This window comes from Hevea brasiliensis, chromosome 5 (assembly GCF_030052815.1).
Source record: "Hevea brasiliensis isolate MT/VB/25A 57/8 chromosome 5, ASM3005281v1, whole genome shotgun sequence".
Taxonomy (NCBI): Eukaryota; Viridiplantae; Streptophyta; class Magnoliopsida; order Malpighiales; family Euphorbiaceae; genus Hevea; species Hevea brasiliensis.
Window position 1 is genome coordinate 14,065,351 of NC_079497.1, and position 24,455 is coordinate 14,089,805.

General features: G+C 32.9%; 3 protein-coding genes and 1 pseudogene across 3 annotated transcripts; 3 read left to right on the forward strand and 1 right to left on the reverse strand.

The window, feature by feature from the left end:
• LOC110642357 (uncharacterized) lies at nucleotides 1-1,062 on the forward strand (the record flags this gene model as incomplete). Its single annotated transcript, XM_021794366.2, has 4 exons — nucleotides 1-236; nucleotides 349-455; nucleotides 547-603; nucleotides 701-1,062. Coding segments are annotated over 4 exons (453 nt in total), but the record flags the coding sequence as incomplete, so codon positions are not given.
• A 1,290-nt stretch (nucleotides 1,063-2,352) lies between these two features.
• Nucleotides 2,353-13,927, forward strand: LOC110642353 (nuclear intron maturase 4, mitochondrial-like; annotated as a pseudogene).
• A 722-nt stretch (nucleotides 13,928-14,649) lies between these two features.
• On the reverse strand, nucleotides 14,650-17,013 carry LOC110672611 (fructose-1,6-bisphosphatase, chloroplastic-like). The gene is made up of 4 exons (XM_058147069.1): nucleotides 16,247-17,013; nucleotides 15,610-15,834; nucleotides 14,980-15,486; nucleotides 14,650-14,887 (listed from the first exon to the last, which is right to left on the reverse strand). Exons 1-4 carry the CDS (start codon nucleotides 16,673-16,675, stop codon nucleotides 14,816-14,818), a joined length of 1,233 nt encoding a protein of 410 aa, XP_058003052.1. The 5' UTR covers nucleotides 16,676-17,013; the 3' UTR covers nucleotides 14,650-14,815.
• Nucleotides 17,014-22,602: 5,589 nt separating this feature from the next.
• Nucleotides 22,603-23,687, forward strand: LOC110642350 (uncharacterized). Its single transcript, XM_021794359.2, has 2 exons — nucleotides 22,603-23,091; nucleotides 23,419-23,687. The coding sequence occupies exons 1-2, from the start codon at nucleotides 22,701-22,703 to the stop codon at nucleotides 23,556-23,558; spliced, it is 531 nt and encodes a 176-aa protein (XP_021650051.2). The 5' UTR covers nucleotides 22,603-22,700; the 3' UTR covers nucleotides 23,559-23,687.
• The last annotated feature ends 768 nt before the right edge of the window (nucleotides 23,688-24,455 follow it).

The window sequence follows — 24,455 nt, forward strand, 5'->3', positions numbered from 1 at the left end:
AGACTCGATTTTGATGGTTCTGATGAGACTGCAAACTTGGATAACCCAATTATTGATGAGATATCAACGTCTGAGTCTGACAAGGAAGGAAATATTTTTGACATAGATTTGCCTAATTTAGATGCATTTGGAGCTAACTTCTTCTCGGAATTGTTAGTTGATCTAGATCTTGGCTTTGAAGGGATAGGTTGTCCTTGCCAGCCAATCTTGGGTGCTTCTACAGACGCTGTTTCAGGGTATTTTCTCTTTTGTCATGTTCTATAATCAGATATTTGTGATTATACTCTTCCGCATACTAGTATCAAATTTTCTTTTCATGTGATATCTTGTGACCTGTAATGCGTACAGGTCCTCACAGGAATCTAAGGATGGTAACATGGCCGTTGATCAAGTCATATCAGAATTTTCCTCAACTGTGACTGAGATGAGCTCAGAAAAAGATGTGAACATTCAAGGTGATGTCGTGATGAATGGAATTCATGGATATGATTGATGGAAACTAATTCAATATTGTGCATGTGGCTGAATAAACATTTGTTGTTTCAGGTCCAGATAATCTAACTGCTGTGAAGTCTATAAGAAAATGCATAATCTTAAGCCCTGGTAATTTCTCACAATCTCTCTTCCTTTTTCTGTGCTACTTCCTGTTTTTTCACTTGGGAGTCTTGTGGATTATTCATGAGTTTTTCTTGAATTGCAGCAAAAGCCCATAGGAGTTCTATGGAGCAGGAGAATCATGTAGCAATAAACTGAAAGGTTTGAAGATTCTGGTGACACCTGACGTGACCTGGAACCGGCACAGAACTTACAGATGGATTCTTAATTGACCTAACAATTCCAAAATCATGTATTCGTCTTTCATTATCTTATCAATAATTTATTTCTCAAGTAAATGTTTCGAAGGCCCAAAATATACCCACACAAGCTAGGCAAGACAACGGTTATTTTTGTGGCTTGAAATTTAGATATATTTTTTAATGGATTCAAATTGTTATTCAACCTGAAAGTTTCGCGTTGCGATACGATTGTATAAAAAGTAAGATATGTGGTGATACCATTTATGATAAATGTTATGGAAAGTCAATCATTATATTATTTCTGTGTATATTTTGTATTCTGTATTCCTATTTAGGATTTCTTATTTAGGATTTCTTCCTAATTAGTATAACACAATTATAGGAATCAATTGTATATAAATACCCATGTGTGATTAATTGAAATCAATGAGAATCATCTCTTTCTACATGGTATCGTGAGCAGCCATCTAGGGTGACTATTTGTTCTCACCACCGCTTAGGAGAGACCTTGGCCACGACCGCCGCTTCGACCGATCAATATTGCCGTCGCCTCAATCCCCTCATTCCACCACCGTGTGTCTTGTTGCTCGATCCAAGACACCATTAAAGGGCTTCGAGGTTTGGCTCTCGATCCTATTTCGTATTTACTTGATTTGTGATTTTGGATTATTTTGTTGTCACAAGACTTTGGATTAGCGTTTCGGTTAGTTTTCTTTGTCTCAACAAATGGCAGACAATAAGAATGTTATTTCTGATGTGATTCCGATGATGACTAAGATCACGGAACACAAACTTAATGGTTCGAATTACCTGGAGTGGAGTAAGACTGTTAGGGTCTATTTGCGTAGCATTGATAAGGATGATCACCTTACTAAAGATCCACCTACTGATGATACACAACAAACTTGGCTAAGGGAGGATGCTCGGTTGTTTTTGCAAATGACTTCGATTCACAAAGTGAGGTAATTAGTTTAATTAATCACTGTGAATTTGTTAAGGAATTGATGGATTACTTAGATTTTCTGTATTCTGGTAAAGGGAATATCTCCCGTATTTATGATGTTTGTAAGGCATTCTACCGTGCTGAGAAAGAGAATAAGTCTCTCACGGCTTATTTTATGGATTTTAAACGGGTATATGAGGAACTTAATGTATTGTTGCCTTTTAGTTCTGATGTGAAAGTTCAGCAGCCCAACGGAGCAACTGGTCATATGAGTTTTCTTGGTGCCTTCCTTCAGAGTATGAGATCGCTAAATCTCGATTCTTTCCGCTCGAGATTTCCTCTTTGCATGAAACATTCACACGGGTCCTTCGTGCAGAGTACCCAATCTTCACAAACACAAGAGTGCTCTTATTAGCCGTAATCCAAATGGACAACAGTGGTAATAGAAGAGGAAGTAGAGGAGGAATTACAGCAATGTAAGTAATCAGAATGGAGAGGCTAGTTCTAATCAGACTCAAGAGGAGTCATTTGTTATTATTGTCATGAGCACCGCCATACAAAATATAATTGTCCGCAACTTCAGAGGAAAAATCGCGATCACATATGGCAAATATGGCGGCAGAGGATTCTACAAGATCTTCCTCCGAGAAAACTGCTTTGGTATCTGCAGAGGATTTTGCACGCTTTTCCCAAAGATCGTGCATCTCTAAAGCCTACCAGCCCCTATCATCGCGATCACGAGTCGTAAATCCACTACATGCCTTGTGTCTTCCTCATCCAAATGGGTTATTGATTCGTGCAACAGATCACATGACAGTAATTCTAGTCTTCTATCCGCTTTTAGTCTAATCCCACTTCCTCTCATTACTTTAGTGATGGTTCTACTTCTTGTGTCATGGGTTCGAATCGCGAATCCGACTTCACAATTTCTTTGTCATCTGCTTTGTGTCTACCAAATTTCTCTTTTAATATACTTTCTGTTAGTAAACTTACTCGCACCTTAAATTGTTCTATTTCCTTTTTTCGATCATTGTTTGTTTCGTGATCTTACGACGGCGATTATTGGTAGAGGACGTGAGTCGTGGTCTCTACATTCGAAAATCATGTACCGCGGTCGCTTGTTTGCTCCAGTAACGTAACACCTCTTGAAGCACATTGTAGATTTGGTAATACATATTTTTCTACCAAGAAGAAGTTGTGTCCTCGATTTGATCTTTATCAAGACTAGAATGTGAGTCGTCGGTTTGCAAAACATCATCGTTTGCCTTCGTGTCTAGAGTCAATAAACGGGCTTCATCCCCTTTTGAGTTAGTTCATTCGATGTTTGGGGTCCTTGTTCTGCATACTTCTAAAACTGGATTTCGTTATTTTGTTACTTTTGTTGATGATTACTCTCGTGTTACTTGGTTATATTTAATGAAGAATCGTTCTGAGTTGTTTTCTATCTTTTGTGCCTTTTGTAATGAAATCAAAACTCAATTTAATATTTCTGTGCGCATATTAAGAAGTGACAATGCTAAAGAATATTTTTCAAAGACAATTTCAGTCTTACATGACACAAAATGGCATTCTTCATCAGTCTTCCTGTGTGGATACCCCATCCCAAAATGGCGTGGCCGAAAGAAAAAATCGGCATCTTCTTGAGGTAACTCGTGCTCTTCTTTTTCATATGAAAGTTCCTAAACACTTTTGGGCGGATGCAGTTTCTACGGCATGTTTTTTGATCAATCGTATGCCGTCTTCTGTCCTTAATGGGGATATTCCTTATACTGCTTTGTTCCCTACAAAATATTTGTTTCCTGTTGAACCCCGTATTTTTGGTTGTACTTATTTTGTACGTGATGTTCGTCCGCAGGTTACTAAATTGGATCCAAAGTCTCTCAAATGTGTCTTCCTTGGGTACTCCCGGATTCAAAAAGGATACATTGCTTTCTCTCCTACTCTTAATCGTTATCTTGTTTCTGCAGATGTCACATTTTTTGAGTCCACTCCATTTTTTTCTCAATCATCTGTGTATGAGAGTCAGGGGGAGGAGGATGATATCTTAATATATACTGTCCAACCAATGTCTAGTCCTCTCTCACACTGCTTCTTCCGTCTCTAGACCTACTCGGCCTCCCGTTGTTCATGTTTATTCCAGAGATTGAGATTACCGACTGGATCCTCCACCAGCTACTTCGTTGGGAGATCCTGCACTCATACGATCATGATTCCGATCTAGATTTACCCATTGCTCTTCGTAAATGTAAACTTTCATGTACTTAACCTATCTCTTCTTTTGTTTCTTATAATCAATTATCTTATTGTTCTCGGTTTTGTTACTTCTTTAGACTCGCTCCTATCCCTAATATCATTGGTGAGGCACCGTCTCATCCCGGGCCGTGTGTCGCTATGAAAGAGGAAATGGAGGCTTTAGATGCTAATGGTACATGGCAATCGTTGCCTTTGCCCACCGGTAAGAAAGCTATTGGTTGCAAATGGGTATTTACGAAAGGTAAATCCCTGATGGTTCTGTGGCTAGGTTAAAAGCACGCCTTGTAGCAAAAGGATATGCTCGGACATATGGGGTTGATTACTCGACACTTTTTCTCCCGTAGCTAAACTTACTGTCGCTTGTTTATCTCTTTAGCACTACATATGATTGGCCCTGCACCAATTGGATATCAAGAATGCTTTCCTTCATGGTGATCTTCAGGAGGAGGTGTATATGGAGCAACCACCTGGGTTTGTTGCTCAGGGGGAGTTGGGTAAAGTTTGTAGGCTTCGGAAGTCTCTTTATGGCTTGAAACAAAGTCCTAGGGCCTGGTTTGGGAGATTCAATGAAGCAAGACAGAATTTGGTATGCAAAAGAGTAAGTGTGATCACTCAAGATTTTATAAGCAACTGAGGTGGTCTAATTCTCCCAGTAGTCTATGTGGATGACATTATCATCACCGGGAGTGACTCTGCAGTATTTCATCTCTTAAAACCTTCCTCCAAACCCAGTTGCACCAAAGACTTGGGATTATTAAAGTATTTTTTGGGTATTGAAGTTATGAGAAGTAAGAAGGGTATTTTCTTGTCTCAAAGAAAATATGTCATCGATCTATTGACAGAGACAGGAAAATTAGGTGCTAAGCCTTGTAGTGCACCAATGACTCCAAATTTACAAATGTTAGCAGGGGATAGTGAGTTGTTTGAAGATCTAGAGAGATACAGGAGATTGGTAGGAAAATTGAATCGCTTTATCACACTCCCCGACATTGCTTATGCCGTTAGTGTGGTAAGTCGGTTTATGTCTTCCCAACCGTTGCTCATTGGGAAGCCTTGGGACAAATCTTGTGCTATCCAAGGGAGCTCCAGGAAGAGGTTTGTTATATGGTAATCATGGGCATTTGAATGTTGAATGTTTTTCAGATGCCGACTGGGCTGGATCTAAGGTTGATAGGAGGTCAACTACTGGATATTGCATTTTTGTTGGAGGAAATTTGGTGTCTTGGAAAAGCAAGAAGCAGAGTGTAGTTTCTCGATTTAGTGCTGAATCCGAATACAGAGCCATGGCACAATCAGTATGTGAGGTAATGTGGATATTTCAATTACTAGATGAGACAGGTTTTAAGACCCCCCAGCCTGCGAAATTGTGGTGTGATAATCAAGCTGCTCTCCATATTGCTTCTAATCCGGTATTTCATGAGCGGACCAAACATATTGAGATTGATTGTCACTTTGTTCGTGAAAAGATTCAACAACAGATCATCTCAACAGGACATCAAAACTGGAGAGCAGTTAGGAGATATTTTCACAAAAGCTCTGAATGGAGCTAGGATTGACTACATTTGTAACAAGTTGGGCATGATTAACATCTATGCTCCAACTTGAGGGGGAGTGTTATGGAAAGTCAATCATTATATTATTTCTGTGTATATTTTGTATTCTGTATTCCTATTTAGGATTTCTTATTTAGGATTTCTTCCTAATTAGTATAACACAATTATAGGAATCAATTGTATATAAATACCCATGTACAGATTAATTGAAATCAATGAGAATCATCTCTTTCTACAATAAAGTTGTAAGATATTCGGGAAATACGCTGAGGTTAGAGTTTAAGAATTCTAATTGATTGTAAGATATTCGGTAAACACGTTCTTTTCATCTTAGTAAAATTTTTTTTCTTGTCTTGCCTGTGGACGTACGATTGAACCACGTTAAATTCTGTGTTATTCTTCTTATATTTTCAATACTGTGTGATTATGCTGTGTGACTTAGATTTGCGTGCTTATTATAATAATAACTTACACTAAAAGCACGACTAGTTTAACAGTCTGGTTCAATAGTATTCCTTGTGCATTGATTTTACATTTCTGAAGATAGCTATTTATCAGGTGGTGCAAGATTCAAAGGAATGAAGAGTTAGCATTCAGTACTGATAAAGTTATTTATTTTAGTTAACTAATTCTGACTGCTTTTGTAATAGCAGATTTCAGTCTTAATTAGTTATTTTTAGGTGCTGAGTGGCTGTTGAAGTCAATTTTAGTTATTGTTTTCCCGCCTCCATTTCTTTCTCTTTTCTCACATGTATATGAGACAAATGTAGCTTGTTGGATTGAATGAGAGTCACTTTTCCTACTATCTAGTCAAGGTTGTGACACTATTCTTGTCAACATGGAGGATTTAAATTCTTGGGGAGTTCTTATTCAAGTCAGGGTGAAGTCAAGAAATTGAGTTAGTGAGTAAAAAAAAAAAATATTTTACTTAATTTAAATGAAAAAAAAATTATATAAAACAATAATTTATCAAGAGAACAAAAATAATGCATGCAAATTAGAAGAATAGAATAAAAATTAAAGAAAAATAATTTTGTAAAATAATAAATGTAAATATGCTATATTATACAAAGAAGTAATTTGCTATTCATCTAAACTCTTTTTTATAATGATACAAAATGATGGCTTAATAAATTTTTTGTTACAATATTTTTTTTTATTTGAAAATAGAGAATAAAAAAAAATGGAGTGGATATTTGGCTAGTGCCATGGAAAACAAACCAAAAAGAAAAATTAGGGATGATTGCTTTTCCCTCAGGCATTGCAGCTGTAGTCCAGAAATCGTGGCACTTCTGAAAAGATATGGCAGCAGTTTACAAGCTATTAGATGGACCTAAATGATAGCTTTTATAACATGCATAAAAATTTAAAAAAATATAAAAAATTTATAATCTTTTAATTTGCCAAAATTTTATATAAATTAAAATAGAAAAGTATAATTAAAATATATGCAATTTAAAAAAACATTTAAAATATTGCAAAGAAATTTATTATATAAATGGCTTGCATATTTTTAAGAAAATGACAACCATAATGATTAAACATATCATTACTTGAAAAAAAACTTTTGTAACTTTAATTCCATTTACTTTTTTATTAACAGAAATCATAATTATTAAATCCTAAATAATAAAAAAATTATACATATAAAGTCTATGATAAAAAAAATTGAGTTATTGAAATAATTTAAAAATATTACTACTTAATATACATCAGATAATTGAATTATATATATTTTTAGAGAATTATAATTAAAAAGATATCAAATATAAATTATTAATAAAAGTATATATTATTAGTTAAAATATAAATTGATAAATAAATTCAAATATTGTTCAAGTAATAACAATTAAATTTGAATTGAATTTAAGTAATTTAAAATAAATATTAATTAGATTTATAATAAATTTAAATATTAAATGGATGGAGATAGTAGACTAGGGGAGAGCAGTTTTCGGTTTAAATCGAAAAACTGAACCGAACCGATTAATTCGGTTCAATCGGTTTGGTTTTAAAATTTAATCGGTTCGGTTCGGTTTATAATTTTGATAATTTCGGTTAATCGATTCGATTCGGTTATTTTCATAAAAAAATAAAAAAAAAACCGAACCAAACCGAAATTATTAATATATATAGGAAATAAAAAAAATTGAATCAAATTGAATCGAACCGAAACGAATCGAATCGAAATCAAAGAAAACCGAACCTTAAGATTTTTTTTTGTTTTTATGTTTTTATTATTTAGATTTAATGTTAAAAATATGAAATTTTATAAATTTCGGTTTGATCGGTTTAAAACCGAACCGAACCGACATTTATCGGTTCGATTCGGTTTGATTTTCTCTTATCAATCGGTTCGGTTCGATTTTTAAAAATTTTGATTTTCGATTTTCTGTTTTGTCGGTTCGGTTCGGTTCGGAACCGAACCGATTGTTTGCACACCCCTATAGTAGACTAGAGTTTTTAAAGGGTGTTTGGTTCACCTGTTGGGTGCAACTGATAGAGTATTTGATAAGTTTAAAAAATTAAATCTGATAGTCCATCAGTTGCAGTTTGTATCAGTTATATTTTTAGAATTGTTTCTCATCAGCAGATAGCTGATTTGATTGTATTTTTTATTTTGATCATATTATCCTTTGTTATTTAATTTAAAAAATTAATATTATTAATATTTTTATATTTTTCATTTATAATTTTAACATTTTAATTAACACATTTCACATTTGTTAAAATATTTTTTATTAATAACATAAAATATAAAATATTTATTTATATCTATCAACAATAATAATTACTTTATTATTTTATTTATATTTTTAAAATTATTTATTTTTTAAAATAATTTAATTATTTTCTTATTTCAATAATAAAATAAATAATATAATAAATTAATAATTATATTTTTATTTTAATAATATAATAAATGATATAATATATTAATATGATAATTGTATATTTAATTTAATAATAAAATAAATAATATAATAAATTTTATAATTTTATATTTATTTTAATAATAAAATAAATTATATAATATATACCCTTATTAGTCATTTCATATATTAACAACAAAAACTAAATATAATTTTACCAAATACTTAATATAAATTTACCAAATACTTAATATAAATTAACTATCATCAATTATCATCAATTATTCAACAATTAAACAAAATAGGTAATCTCCTGCTTTGTCCTATATAATACTCAAAATGACTAATATGGTGTTTGACTTGGCCGTTTATAAGTTAATTTAAAAATAAAAAATTAATTATTTAATAAAATTATTTAAAATTAATTTTTAAATAATTTAAATTTTCCATAAAAATTATTTAAAAATACTTTAAAAAACATATCATTAAAATTGTGATTGTTAAGATAAAAATAATATTGATATTTTAAAAAATAATAAGATAATATAATATTTTATTTATTAATAATATAATTTTAAAATAAATAAATAAATCTTACTTAAAATTTTTATTTATTTTAAAATAATTTCTTAACCTATAAATTAAATGAAGCCAAGCCATAATTTTTTAATTATAAATAAATTTATTGAATTATAAGCCATACTAACGCCCTCAAAAAGGCAATGCACAAATTACTCTATCATCAAAATCATCATCAAACCCAATAAGGATTCAATGACCAGCTGCTAGGAGAAAGGAGTTGATCCGATGTTAGATATCCCTGAAGTCATACGTGGAACTAAAGATTTTTCTCAATGGAATTCACTTTCGCCGCTTTCTCAAGTTATATGCATTGCACCCACCTCAATCCCGCGCCTCTCTCACCTCCGCTGAACTCTCTTCGCCCTTTTATCTGCTTAGTGCCCATGGGAGACTCCACAGCAGCGAGAAACATCGCCTCCACCACTTCTCTGGAAACCGACTCCTACGCAACTCACATGCAACGATGAACAGCGCCACTTCACGCCTGCCAGGTACCAAGTCTGCTGTATACAACGACATTCTGCGCCTCTATTACGACATGATTGGTTGTGAAAATTGCGGCATCTTGTCATATCATTACCTTGGTTCTTGCCTCATGGTTTAGGATTAGGAAAAGTAACACCTGTTTGAGCCCATTAACCTTCAAATGTTTACTAATCCAGGAAAATCCCCTTTTGGACAAAGACCAAGCTGCATAACATTATTCTAAAAAAGCAAAGGGCAAACTTAGCATCAGAGGCTGGGATATGTAAGTAGCACCCAGGCTCCCCAGTTTCATGTATTTTAATAGGTTTTTTTTTTTTTTTTTTCTTTTTGTAAAGAGTTGTTCTGATGGTTTGGATATAAAAGTAATGGAAGTGAGACGAATTGTTTCAATTCCTTATAGGTTCAAATTATCTCTTGTTGATGATTTATTTGGCTTTGAAAAGTTTCACTAAAGCATCACTTCACAAATCCACTATTTCATTAATGGGATTCTTGGTCAGTGTTATGTAACACTTACATGGAAAATGGAGGGATCTGAATTGGCTTCAAATCTTTTTTGTCATCATTGGTCTTCATAAATCTACGATTTCTTTAGTACATTGTAGTCTTTATATCTGGCAACAGGAAGATTGCAAACTTGCACAAATTATTCTACTCTTACAGAAGTTAATGATAGTATCGATATGGGCACCATAACAACAACACTGGCAAAAAAATTTAGGTTTTCCTCTTGAGGAATCTTCCAATCTTAATGACAGAAGACCCAAGCAGAATGGAGCTCAAGTGGTCTCTTGAACTCCACATAAAGAAGAGGGTGAAGGTGCAATATTTGAATGGGTAGTTCATGATCTAATGATGAGAATGATTGCAAATCCAGAAACCTTTCAAGATGCTTACAATTGTATTAGGCTTAACTCTAGCGTTGATATAGAGCATTGGTTAATGACAATCTGTTCTAGTGGGAGTTTTGATATCAGTGCAAATACTTTCTCTCTTTCAACTGGGGATGTAAAAAAAGAAATCATTGTCCTTCCTAAACTGAAGTTGAAGGTTGTTCTAGAAGCGATGAGAATAGTTTTGGAAGTTGTTTATAAGCCCTACTTTTCTAAGATATTATCGTTGTTGAAGGCTTGAAGCAGAAGGGGGCACCATTCAGCATTAAAATACAGCAAAGGGATCTCTAATTCTGGTTGGTGGTTTACATTAATTATAAGTAAAAAGCTGGGTATGATTCAAGGCTTGTCTTCTGCCTAGGTACTCAACATGGAGTTTGGGGGTTACCCAAAAGGCCATGGTCTTTCACAAGAGGGAGTGTTGTCTCCTATACTAATGAACATACACCTTAATGCATTTGACCATGAATTTTACAGACTTTTAATGAAATATGAAGCTCTTAATTCAGGTTGTCATCTTGAGGGAGAGCATTTCAATTCCAAGCTGTGCAGCTGGTTTAGGAGATAGCTTAAGGTCAATGATCTTAAAACAATGGCCGTGGATAATTTTGGTCCAAGAATTCATTGTCGTCGCTTCATGAATGAGTTGTTTTTTTTGCAGTAGCTGGATCCAAAGATGTTGCTCTTGGTTTCAAGTCTGTTGTTGTGGGTTACTTTCAGAATTCTTTGCTGTTAAATGTTTCTGGTGAAAAGAAATAGTACCTTCTGCAGGACATCAAGCAATTCGCTTTCTAGGCAATTTGGTTAGACGACTTATGAAAGACAGTGCTGCTATAACGGCTTTTCACAAGTTGAAGAGAAAGTCAAGATATTTGCTTCGCAAAAACTTGAGGCTTGGAATGCTGGGACAATCAGAATTGGGAAGAAATGGCTGGCTCATGGTTTGAGGAAGGTCAAAGAGTCAGAAATCTAGCATTTAGCTGATAGTAGCTCTATTTTGAGCCAATTTCACGCACGTAGAATATGGATACATGAAATGAAAGCAAAAAACAGCAAAGTGTGAGGAATTTATCTTATCTAAGCACGTTGCAGAGCCAGACCTTCCACAGGAATTGCGAGATTCCTTTCATGAATTTCAAAATCGTGCAAAAGAATACATTAATTCTGAGACAGCTATGACTCTTGCTCTTTTGCCAGATTCCAGCTCCTGCTGTGAAATCGTCACTGAGATTATTGCTCCTGTTAATGTCATTAAGAAACGTTTGTTACAATATGGATTGACCACATCTGAAGGACATGCCTGTGTGAATCCTCAACTTATTTTAGAAGATAAATATCAGATTATTGACTGGTTTTCAGGTATTTCATTAGAATAGATGGTATGATGATTGTGAGAACTTTGCTGATATAGAGCTCATAATTAAGAATCAAGTTTGGAAATCTTGCATTCATAATTTAGCAGCGAAGTATAGAATTCATGAAAGTGAAGTGGAGACTGGAGAAACATTTTGATTTAGAGCTGAGTAGCATCCTTTCGACCTGAGAGATAGAGCAAGGGATAGAAAATGAGGCATCAAATTTTCGGGCTTTTGAAAATGATGAAGCATTCATGTATAGAAATTCTTATGTGGCTTGTGTTTGCTATCATTAGTAAGATTGGTAAGTCTATCATGCCCTTGCAATTGTTTTGTTTTGGGGTGCTTGACTACAGCACCAATTGTTTATACTCTTCATGCGATGGAAATACAGAAATTTCCTGGCTGGAACACAGGGGTTTCGGCTTGTATACATCCCAGCCTGAATGGAAGGTGAATTGGGTAGTGTAACCAGCATTAAAGGAGTTTTATGCTGGTTGTATATCACTTCAGTCCATTGATTTCAGTACATGGAAATGAAGGCTTTTCATCAATTTGAAACACGAAATACGGAGATAGATGCTTGGCCGTTAATGAGGCATTGTTGAGAAGACAGGAAAGCTGTCAAAGCGTTCAGGTGCCAGTTGCAAAAGAACTCAGTAGATGTGCAAATTTGTGGTTCCTGTGCAGGAATTCTGATGTTTTCCACCATGTTACTTGGGCCATTTTGTGCTGAAAACATGGAAAGCCTTTTGCAAGTCCATCTTCAGGTTAGTATTGTTATTTGTAAGCTTTAAATGTTTGCATATCACTTGAGGTTTCAATAGTTTCAGTACAGTCCATTATTTGGAAACTTTTCCATCTTCAGGTTTTCAGCTTGTATGCATCCCAACTTCAATGGAAGGTGAATTGGGTTGTATAATCAGCAGTTAAAGAATTTTTATCTTGGTGGCATATCACTTCAGTCCATTGATTTTATTTCATGGAAATGAAGGCTTTTCATTAGTTTGTAACAGAAAATGAGCAGATAGATGCTTGCCTGTTATTGAGTTATTGTTGAGAAGGCAGGGAAGCTGTTGTCAAAGCTTTTAGGTGCCAATTGCAAAGGAACTAGGTAGGTGTACCAAATTTGTAGTGTTGTGCAGGAAATCTGATGTTTTCCAGCATGTTACTTGGGCCACCTTGTGCCGAAAACACGGAAAGCCTTTTGCAAATCCATCTTCAGGTTAGTGTTTTTATTTGTAAGTTTTAAAAGTTTGCATATATGTTTGGAACTTATATAAAGTGTGATTTTACATTACTTATCACTTGTTTGATTACTTTGTAATCCACTGGTCCCGTATGTATGATTAAATTTTGTGATATAACCCCAGGGCCGGGACTTGTCAAAATTTGATAATTCCAATCTAGTCTGCTATTTACATACTATTGTGTTTTTTCTCATCATTTGGGCCAGTGTCTGCTTGTATCAATTAAACTGGCCAAGAAAGGGGTTTGCGGGGTACAATCTCTTGTTCTGAAGGGCTATCCAAGAAGAGTAAACAAAAACCTACTCATTCATTCATCAGTAAAATAACAAGAAGATGGAAGAGTATAGTTGTTTTCTTTATCCCTGCTCCAATATTCAATGACATCGATGTTTGTTTACACAGTATTTTCTTGCCATCATTAACTTGCTTGTTCCTTTCTCTGCTCAATATTCGATAAAATTAAGATGGCCGGTCATCAACTAGAGCTTTTTCTTCATCTTCGGAATGAATTTGCTATGCGGCTGCAACCTCTCAATATCATTTAAGTTGGCATGTCTATATTTGCATATTTACACGTGGAACAACAACATTTTGTTTCAAAATTTAAAAAGCTAGCAATATTCTGTGGCAAAGAAGTAAGTTCAGACTAAAGTTTCCAGGAGGGCATTCTTTCAGCATTTTAATATCAAACTCATGGAGTCTGGGTTCTTTAGCATTTGCTGCTATGTAGTGCTGATAGGGTATTCTCTGAGAAATGCGATGGCAAAGATTTCTTCATTAGTTGCTGTTTTTTATGATGATCTAGTTACTGATGGTTGTGTTTGCCTATATCTCATCTAACTTTGTTTGAAGGGAAGGGGCAGCATTAACCCAACTCCAACTTTCAAGGAACTTATTGTTACTGATAAATGGCCTCTGCTTGTGGATGAAGTGGAGGGGGGAGCATCTCTGGTATTTCGTTAATCTTATTGTATCTACTAAGTTTTTGCTAATATATTATATTTGATACTTGTTTAGGATTTTTTTTCCCTTGAACTCTTATAAGTGTTAATTTGTTACTGATAACTAGCCTCTACACTTAGAAGCTTCTCATGATATCTTCGAAAAATCAAACTTTAGGTCTGCAGACCCATGAACAGGCCTAGAAATTATAGATATCCTATGCAAGTGTGCCCTGAAAATCTCTTCTTGGACTTCCTCAGAAACTCAAACACTTGCTGTATCATCCTCTCCAGGAATGCAGGATAAGCCTCTGGAAAATCCGACCCTATGTTATATTTGCAGATGCCTCTTTCTTGCATTGATATTAGGATGCTGTCAGTACTTCCATGGTTCATTTTCTCACACTGAATTTAATTTTCAGTTTTAAGAATTGAATCCAATTCCAGCTTGCTGCAGTTTGGATGAAACAATTACTTGAATAGACCAGGTGTTTCGAGCAACCTAAAGAAAGATGGTGGTATTCTACACCTCTGTTTCATTTGACTGGTGCCACTTTTTTGAATCCTTAGCTGGTTCTTTATAAAATTTTTGAACTCAACTTAAAATTGCAAACCTAAAGCGATTCTGGTGGCCATGGGGCTGCTATTAGTGTACTATTTTTTTGGATTCTAGACGTGATTGAGAAACAATTAGCTCAGAATTATTTTGACTCTTCCACTTGCTTCTTTGCTAAATCCAGAACGATTTATTTCTATTGCACAAAACTAAGTGCTTGATATTAAATACATGACTTCGTCTCTCTTACTCTCAATAATTTATTTCTTCAAAAACTATCAAAGAGTCATTTATCTTCCAAACAAAATTATTGTCTTTGCTTTTACAGTTCAATCAAACCAAGTACTTCTCCAACTTCTCCACTTCCTCCTGGCTCCCAATGTAAAGTGGAACACGTTGATGTATCTGGTTAGAAAAAAAAAAAAATCCCCAGTTATTAACTTAAAACTGAAGAATTGAAAATATATGAATTAGAAGATACATGTAACTGAGCACACCTCAACTGGTTGGATATCAAGTATTCTCTGATGGCCATCTGATCCTTTTCCACCAGCTTGTTCCGCTATAAAGCTCATAGGTGCACACTCATACAAGAGCCTTAGCTTCCCATTCTTGCTCTTCTTGTCTCTAGGATACCCATAAATGCCACCATATAGCAGAGTCCGGTGGAAGTCACCAACCAAACTACCAATATATCGTGCAGAGTAGGGCTTGCCACTAGGGCCAGGGTCTTTAAGGTCGTCAATGTACTTCTTCAACTTATCATCCCACAATTGGTAGTTTCCTTCATTAAATGAATAGATTTTTCCAGCCTTGGGTATCTGGATGTTTTGTTGAGTTAAAACAAATTCCCCATACATTGGATCCAAGGTGAAGGCAAACACGCCTGTTCCAATAGTGATGACAAAAATTACCGAGCTTGAATACATGCAGTAGCCAGCAGCAAGAAGGTTGCTTCCTGGCTGGCACACATTCACAATACATCTCTGTCCTGCATTGTCAAGCTGCAATTTACCAAATTATCACACAGTTGGATATTAGCTATATTCTTATGATTTTATCTTCTCTTTTGTTTGATAACAATCACAATGAAACACTATAATAATTGCCCATGAATTTTCTCTTACAGTGTTGTCGTCACCAATATCAGCTAAGCACTCATCATTTGGGCTATATATGCCAAAGATGGATCCAGTGGACACAGCAGCATCAATGTTGGATGATCCATCAAGTGGGTCAAAAACGACTATATAGTTTCCAGAGTAACTTTCTTCCACTGCCACTGGTACGTCCTCTTCTTCTGATGCTATGATCCCTGTCCGCCCACTTGATCTCAAGCAGTTAGAGAACACCTATAAGTGCAAATTGCAAAATAAACAATTTAAATAAAATAATTGTGCCTGATGATTAAAACCAAAAAGATGTTCTATTCAAGAATGAGATGGTAGGAAGCCTAAGACTGGGTCATCATATGGTGCATATTAGAATGGAATATTATTTTTGAAATACAAGTCAGGAATTAACAATAATGAATTGATTTTTGAGATTATGGAAGTTGCTGAAAGAGCACAGGGTGATGGCTTAGCATACTTACAGTTTACAAATAAATAATTCCAACTTTGCTAGCATTCACACTTAATGTATAACAAAAAGATGCTGCAAATTCAGATAATTTTGAGATCATCTTCATAACTTCAATTTTCATATATTAAAATTTAGGAACACGTGGTTTATGAAAGTAGGAATAATGTTCTATTTGTATACCTCATTAGAGACGACGTCAAGCTTCTTCTGGTCCTCCCCTTGAACGTTAACAGCACCCTGAACACCAGTTAAATTGGAAATGCTGGCTCTCTGCACCAAAGAAGCAATCTGCTTACATGCCATTGAAATGCTAGAAAGCACAATAGTAAGTTCAGCATCAATAACACCGGCTTGTTCCTGCTTCAACAGCCAACCTGTGAGCGTTTGAATCCCGAACGTATTCTTCTTTTTTATCTCTGCCTCTGAGGCTGTACCCACAGCCATGCACTTGACGGCACCAGCACCATGTTTTTTCTTACTGCTATTATTGCTGGGGAATGAGACTAGCGTTTTGGTGTCAAAGACACATAATTGGAAAGGAGAGAGGCGAGAAAGAGATTGTGAACTTGAGAAGAGGAGGTGAGATGATGGTTTTGTCACAGCAACCATGGCTATGGCTCGAGCTTCTTATGATTCACTGCTTTTTTCAGCCTCCTCCGCCTTGTTTTTGATATTTTAGTTTGTTCAGCTTAATTTGTTTGAGAGCAGCGTATGCTTGGATTATGCTAGGCATTGTGAGGTGGTGGGTAACGATTTCCGTTGCCTTGAGGACCCACTTATCATCGTCCCTGTAGTGCCTTTTCTGTGATCATGATTCGTTGAAGGGTCCAATTGCTTGGGTGAGCCTATGAAATTAGATACCCTTTTGGCCCAATGGCTTTTGGAGGGCTATGGTGCACACTGTACATAACAGTTGAGCCAGCGCAAGTTCTCTTGCTGGATCAGGGATATGGAGCCAAAATCTTCGCTTACTATCCTCAGAGGAGAATATTATTAACTCGATATTTATAAAATAGAATCTTAATTTTTATACGTACTATTTATAATTTCTGTTTATACATATTTCTCATAAATTAAATTACTTATCTAAGTAAATACGTGTTAAAAATTTATATATAAAAAAAATAATTTGCAAGCTCCTAATATATGTTGACAAAATGAATGATCTTTTTAGGGAATTTGAAAAAGTTTAATATACCCAATAAAACACTTTTTAATTGGCTATAACATTTTTCAATGTAATTTTGACTTTATTCATTTGTTGGTGTAGAAAAATATATGTTAATATTTATTAAAATATATATTTAAATTACATTTAGATGGCTGAATTTAAAATTTAACATTTAAAGTTTCTTCATTTGATTTTTTTTATTTAAAATTTTATTATTTGATTAAAATAAAAAATTTAAATTTTTTATATTTAAAATTTAATTGTTTAATTAGGAGGGGAATTTAAATTTAAATTTTTAATAAAATAATAAAGTTATTTTTGAGATGATTTCGGACAAAAAAAATTAAATCAAAATTCATTGTTAAATTTAGGATTTAGATAGGAATGGTAATTGTTTTTAATTCTATTCGATTCATCTTGCACCTAATTAATTTTTTTAAATCCCATTCTGATCTTAATATTGTGCGGAGCAGGACGAAGAGAATGTCTCTGTTCTTGCAACTCATTCTAATAATAATATATTATTATTTTTATTAAAATAATTTATTTTTTATGTATTTAATTATTATAATTTAAAAAATATATATATTACTAAGATTAAGATTATGTTTAAAGTTTATATTTTTAATTTAAAAAACATTTTTTAATAAATAAATAAATTTATAAATAAAAAAGAAAATTACCTTTGGGAAATTCGCCTCTTTCAAAAACTGTTAGCTCCGATCATGATCTTCTATTGGATGGGAATGAGGGAGAGAGCAATTCCTTGATTTGGAATTGATTAATGGTTCACGGATTCGAATCAGACGACAACTAATCATTCTTCATGAATCCTCGGACTTTATCACTAGGCTTGGCCACAGGCCAAATTGGGCTTAGAATCTGGCTGGATCAGTCCGATCAAATTCGGCAATCACTTTGCATGCGATTTTGAATTTTTTTTCTTTCACCTTTAAAAATTACATAATAAAATATAATTTATTTTATTCAATTTTTCCTTTCACTAATTATTTTTGAACTTTTCATTAAATTTTTAATAAATAATCAATTATTTAAAATTTATTTTCTTTACAAAAATTTAATTTAACTAATTTAAAATTAGAATTGAATCGACCTTAAAACAAAGTCACCCTTGAAGTGAAACTGTAATCTCCATTGAATAATCCGCCTACTCTCTAGTCTCATGAGACTTGAAACATAATCGGAATTGAAATTGAAAAGTGAAACATAAATTATATTGAATTAGAACTGAATCGGGTTGATTTAAAACTAAAAATAAAAACTACATAGGATCAAAATTCAATATTGTAAGAACCATAATTAAAATTGGACCATAACTGAAATAAAAAGTGAAAATGAACGTCATGAATCAATTTTATAGATCGGATCGGCACTAAGACTTGGACTGACAAAAAAGTCCCGAAGTTTATAGTAAGCCTTACTATTTCCAATTCTATAATTAGGCCCAAATTCAAAACCTAAAATACAGAACAAAATAAAATAAAAATATTATAAATTAGTTTAGGCCAGCTCAACCTAATCATCATCAAAATTCATAATTAGAGAAGCTCAGTTCAACCCTGATATCACCATGCGTAAACCATTTAATTTTTCATTACTAATACAATAAATGTATATACTGGTGTTATAGCGGAATTCTAATAATTGAATAAATAAATAAATAAAATAAAAGCTACTAATTAAAAAGCATCACAACCTGCAAAGAAAAATACAGGTCAGACTCAAAAATAATTATTTTTAACACTTTAAAAATTATAAAAATATTCTAGAAGATCCTTTACATCTTTATTGTATTAATTAAATTTATTTTACTTAATTTTTCTAAATCAGGAATATTTTACAGATCAATCAGCTATTTTAGGCAAGGTAAAAACTACATAATTTAAGTTTGAGACTACCTTTGTAAATTCTGCTATCTGGAACACGTCTAAAACATTTGAAAATGCTATAAACGACTGTAAATATGACCACCTTCTAGGTCAGCTTGCCAAGCACTCAGACTAAGCCGAAAACTCAGTCTTGAGCCCCCGTGAGCTATTGTTGATCCGATCGCACCTGTACGAAGTGCATAAATTGTTAATATCATATAATTATTTTTAATTTACTGGAATCGAAAAGATTTAAAAATCTTATCGAGTGATCTAGACAGTTCGATGATCGCTTTTTTTAAATGCTGTCCGATGGGAGCGAGGTTGGTCCCATCTCGAAGGTTTCATTGCTCTCAGCGGAGGACTTGAATCTTTAATCTAATAGTCGGATTGACCGGAATCAGCCCTAGAAGTTTTTGCCTACACTTTTCTCTCTTTTCTCTCCCTTGTCAAAAAACTCCATGGAATCTGCGAGAGAGATTAGAAAAGGAAGCTGGAGACATAGGGTCGAGCGCCACTGTTGATATAGCGCTAGAAACTGCAGAATAGACGCCGGAAAGAGCATCATTGAATCTCCCCTTCAAGCCTTCGTTTCTCGCCGTCCAGATGTTGTCACTGCCGTTCTTGTTGCCGTGGAGCTTGCCGGTCGTTGCTAGAGGTCAATTGTCCACCATTGGCATCACTGGTTCACTGGCAAGAGGGAAAACGAGAGAGAGAGAAAGTGCGGGAGAGGGTGAGGTAAGGGGGAGAGAAAAAGGGGTTAGGTCTGTCTTCTTCAAGTAAGTCTAAAATGTTTAATACATTCAAATTAAACTTTAATAATAATACTTTTAATAATTTTAGAAATTGTAAAAAAAAATTGCTATAACAGTAAAATTGAATCAATAAGAATATATATTTTAATTAAAATAATATTTTGAATTAAAAAAAAAAAGAAATTTTAAAAAATTCAGGGTATTACAATGAAAATCGAAATCGAGTTGAACCAAGATTGAACTAAGTGGGAATGATTTGAACGAGAACCACCAGCGGAACCCTGTACAGACACGAAATCTGCTCAAAATAATGCTTTTTTAACTTATCATTTGAAATTTATCATTTTTTGAGTTTTAAATCCATATGCTAATTTGATTCAAATGCAAATCCCATTTATTTTAACCCAACCAAATATTTAATTTATATTTTATATTTCAAATCTAAATTATTTAGGCTGAAATCCACCTATCCATTTGTTAAAAAAAAAAAAAAAATCCACCTATCCCCTTTCAGCGGACAAGTGGTAGAATTTGAATTGGTTGAATTTTAAATTTTACCACTTTTAGGGGGACAACTATGACTTATTTAATCCTGTTTGGTAACAGTTTTTGAGGTGACATTTAGAATTTTGATGTTAAAATATTATTTATTTTATTTTTACTGTTTAATAGAGTTATTTTAATTACGGTTAATAAAATGATATCATTATTTTTATATTTAATATTTTTATTTTAAATTATCATATAAATAATTAATTACTAATAATTAATATCTAACGACTATTAAAATAACTAATAATTATTTAAACAACTAATATTATCAAACATTGCTTTAGATGATGTTTGGCTTAGTATATCAAAATTAACTTAGTTTAAATTTATAAATATTTAAAATTTAAATAATTATATATTGGGTTAAAGTACTTATAAGTGATTGATAAATAATTAATGTGTTAAGTGCATATAGCTTATAAGTATATTTATTATTAAAATAATTAAAAAATATATTAAATAAAATTTATGATGAAATTTTAAAAATTAAATAAGGATAATATAGTAAAATATTTGATCTATCTAATCTATAAGCACAAAGTTTATAAGCACTTAAATGAGAAGTTATATTCCCTTAACTTTTTTTTTTTTTAACTTGTAAACTCAATTTATAAGTCTAAAAATTATTATTATAAGCTAGTTTGATAGTTTATAAGTTAAGACAAATACTCTCTTAAACTCTTTTTGTTTCGAAAAAAATAAGTTGTATATAAAAAAATATTTTTTATGAAAATTTTCTAATAAAATTTTTCACAAAAATATTTTTTATTATTTAATTATAATATTAAATTTTATATATATATATATATATATATATATATATATATATATATATATATATATATATATATATAAGTATCATTTTAATAGAATTATCAAAATTTAGAAAAATAAACACACAAGAAACTTAATATGTAAGTTAACGACATAAATATATAGCATGAATTGACTTAGTCGAAGGTTAAACATTCGACCACTTTCACCAAATAAACACAAGAAATATGTAACGTAAGATTGCCACTCGATTTTGATCAAACATTGAATCATAAAATTAAAGAACATACGATGGGACCAATTACAGTTGACAAACATGCCTAATTCATAAGAGTTAAAAGACACATTAAGAATATATTCACCTACAAATATAAGTTAAAACTTTTAGAAATGATAAAACCTATTATTCACCTCAGAATGAGAACCTTTTAAAGAAAAATAAATAATGACTATAAATAAATAATCTGTCAAATATTCTCTTTAAATTTCTAATTTAATCATTAGAGTGACTCATTAAAATAGTTTCAATATTCATTCTAATTTTTCTACATGCAATATTCAAACATCCAAAAAGAAGCCTCCAATCTTAGCACTTTCACAAATTTTGATAATTTTTTGTATTAAAATTTATTTTAAAAAAATAATAATTAACTGCAAGATCCTAATATATGTTAACAAAATGAATAATATATATATATTTTAGAAATTATGAATACCCAATAAAACTTTTTTTTATTATATTGGCTAGGACATTTTTTAATGATATTTTGACTTATTATTAGTTTTTAGAGGAAAACAATACATTTTAATAAATATTTTATATATTTAGAAGATTGGTTGAAAGTTGTAGAACCTTCATAATAATGTAAAATAACAACAATCAAATACAAAATTTGGCATGAAAATAAACTATTAATTGGTCTGGTCAAATTGCGTGTGAGAAACTCTAGAGACATTTTGAAAATTCATGCTTTAAAACGCCGCCTTCTTCGTTTCTTCCATGAAAGACTGGGTGAATTTCTGTCAGCGTCGGCTAATTGACATGTGTCGAGCAAGCGTCGCCCAGAAAAACATTTTCTAATAGTTTAATGTTCGTTGGCATGTCAGTTTGTCTATTGGCCTAACTAAATGGAAGATGATTTGGAAATTCCATTTGGGCTGAGCCGAATAGGTTTACCAAAAGGCATTGACATGGTGTGAAATCAGAAACTTGTTAGAGTTGGCTTGGAGGATTGTCAATTTGGCTAAACAGACGTCCAAACACGTCTTTTCGTTCCAAAGTTTCAATTTGACAGCACGTATCCAACACAAAGTTGACCGTTCAAATAATTATGAATCGAATATGACCTTAAAGCCCATTGCTTATTCTATAAATATGAGCCATTGACACCATTTTTCCTATTAAAACAACCACCCTTTGTTAGCTCTCTCTCTTTCTCTCCCTCACAAAACCTTTTTGTCAGCAAAACACTCGCAGTTTAAATTTCCAATACATGGCTCTTTTCAAATTGGCTTTGCTTCTATTTCTTTCCTCTCTCTTCCTCCATGCAGCTGTAGGTGAGATTGTTTGCGAGGATTTGCCAAAGGATGTATGCGCATTTTCTATTGCATCATCTGGGAAGAGGTGCTTGTTGGAGACGTATGCGACGAGAGATTGGAAGGTGGAGTACCAGTGCAGGACATCAGAAGTTATGGTTGAGCGAATGGCAGATTATATAGAGACCGATGAGTGCGTAAAGGCTTGTGGGGTCGATAGGAACTCTGTTGGTATTTCTTCTGATGCGCTTCTTGAGCCTCAGTTTACTTCAAAGCTTTGCTCTCCTGCTTGTTATCAGAAATGCCCCAACATTGTCGACCTTTACTTCAATTTGGCTGCTGGCGAAGGTACATCCACCTTACCATTTGTTCATGTATTTTCATAGAAATATGATTTTTATTTTTCCCTTTTAACAAATTCTTACTTTAGCTTTTACTTTCTCTAAACTATTAATTAATTAAAGCATTTTGGTGCCTTGCTTGAACTTCACCTCCAATCAAAGAATTGTCCTTCCTGAACTATTCATTCTTTTGATTATTTTCTCTAAACTATTAATTATTTTTTTTAAATAATTTTTTTTGCAATGAACTTTTGAATTGGATGATCAAATAACATTCAAGTCCAGGAATTTGTGTATAGCATCTAATTCTTATACTGTGTTTGAACACATGCAGGCGCATTCTTGCCAGACCTGTGTGACGCCGCGAGGACTAATCCCCGCCGTTCGATGATTCAGCTGATGAGCTCAGGTGCAGCCCCTGCTCCTATTTCCAGCGAGTCTTTTATTGGCGCCCCTGCTTCAGCTCCTATGTAATTAATCACACTATATCATGGTTTCCAATAATTTTTTTTTATTCGAATTTATTTAGTTAAAGAAAATCAATAGTACATTTGAGTTGAGAATTTGGATTGAGAGGCAATTTGAGATTTTCCATTTATTGTTGTTGGGTTTGTTTCAAGACTATTACATATATATATATATATATATATATATTCTAATTTCCATTGAAAAGTGTTGTTTATGCTAATTTTTTTGATAAATCAAACTGCTTCAATTTTCATGTCATCCAATACATTTTACTAATTTCGAAAAAAAATTATTATGCATAGTTAATTGCCCAATAATTTATAATTTAACGAACTTTGAAATTTTATGATAATTAAGTTGATCTCTCAATCAATCAAAATTTTAAAAGCTTAAAAAAAATAATCCGCCATGACATTTTCAGACATATAATTGAATTGTTCTTTCAATTTCAAAAAGGAATAGCATAAAAGCCTTAATCTCAAATTAGTTGGGTAAACATAGTTTAATCTCATTTCATGTAACAAGTTTAATCTCATTTCATATAACCATATTCAGTTTAAGAGTAACCACCTCAATCGAAATGTTAGTAAAAATAAATTTAGAAAAAAAAAAACTTTCACAATAGTACAATAAATATATATATATATATATATATATATATATATATATATATATATATATATATTTTTTTTCTTTTATAGGAATGCATTAGTGAAAGAGATTGATACAAAGATCAGGCTATGGAGGCCAACTGAAGATACAAGCCCAACTAAGTTAAGAGACTTGATACAAAAACAAGGTTCCGAAAATTAGCCCTAATAAACAAGAAAGTCCAAAGGCCAAAATAACTGATAACCGAAAATCTCATAAAATATAGACTGAACCGAATCATTTGTTGAAGAA

Excerpts from the sequence above, each read along its gene's own strand:
- LOC110642350 (XM_021794359.2), top strand. The coding sequence starts at position 22,701 with ATGGCTCTTTTCAAATTGGCTTTGCTTCTATTTCTTTCCTCTCTCTTC. Across the intron at positions 23,092-23,418 it reads CAATTTGGCTGCTGGCGAAG|GCGCATTCTTGCCAGACCTG; the intron begins GTACATCCACCT and ends GAACACATGCAG.
- LOC110672611 (XM_058147069.1), bottom strand. The coding sequence starts at position 16,675 with ATGGTTGCTGTGACAAAACCATCATCTCACCTCCTCTTCTCAAGTTCA. Across the intron at positions 15,835-16,246 it reads TTGACGTCGTCTCTAATGAG|GTGTTCTCTAACTGCTTGAG; the intron begins GTATACAAATAG and ends TTGCACTTATAG. Across the intron at positions 14,888-14,979 it reads TTGATATCCAACCAGTTGAG|ATACATCAACGTGTTCCACT; the intron begins GTGTGCTCAGTT and ends TTTTCTAACCAG.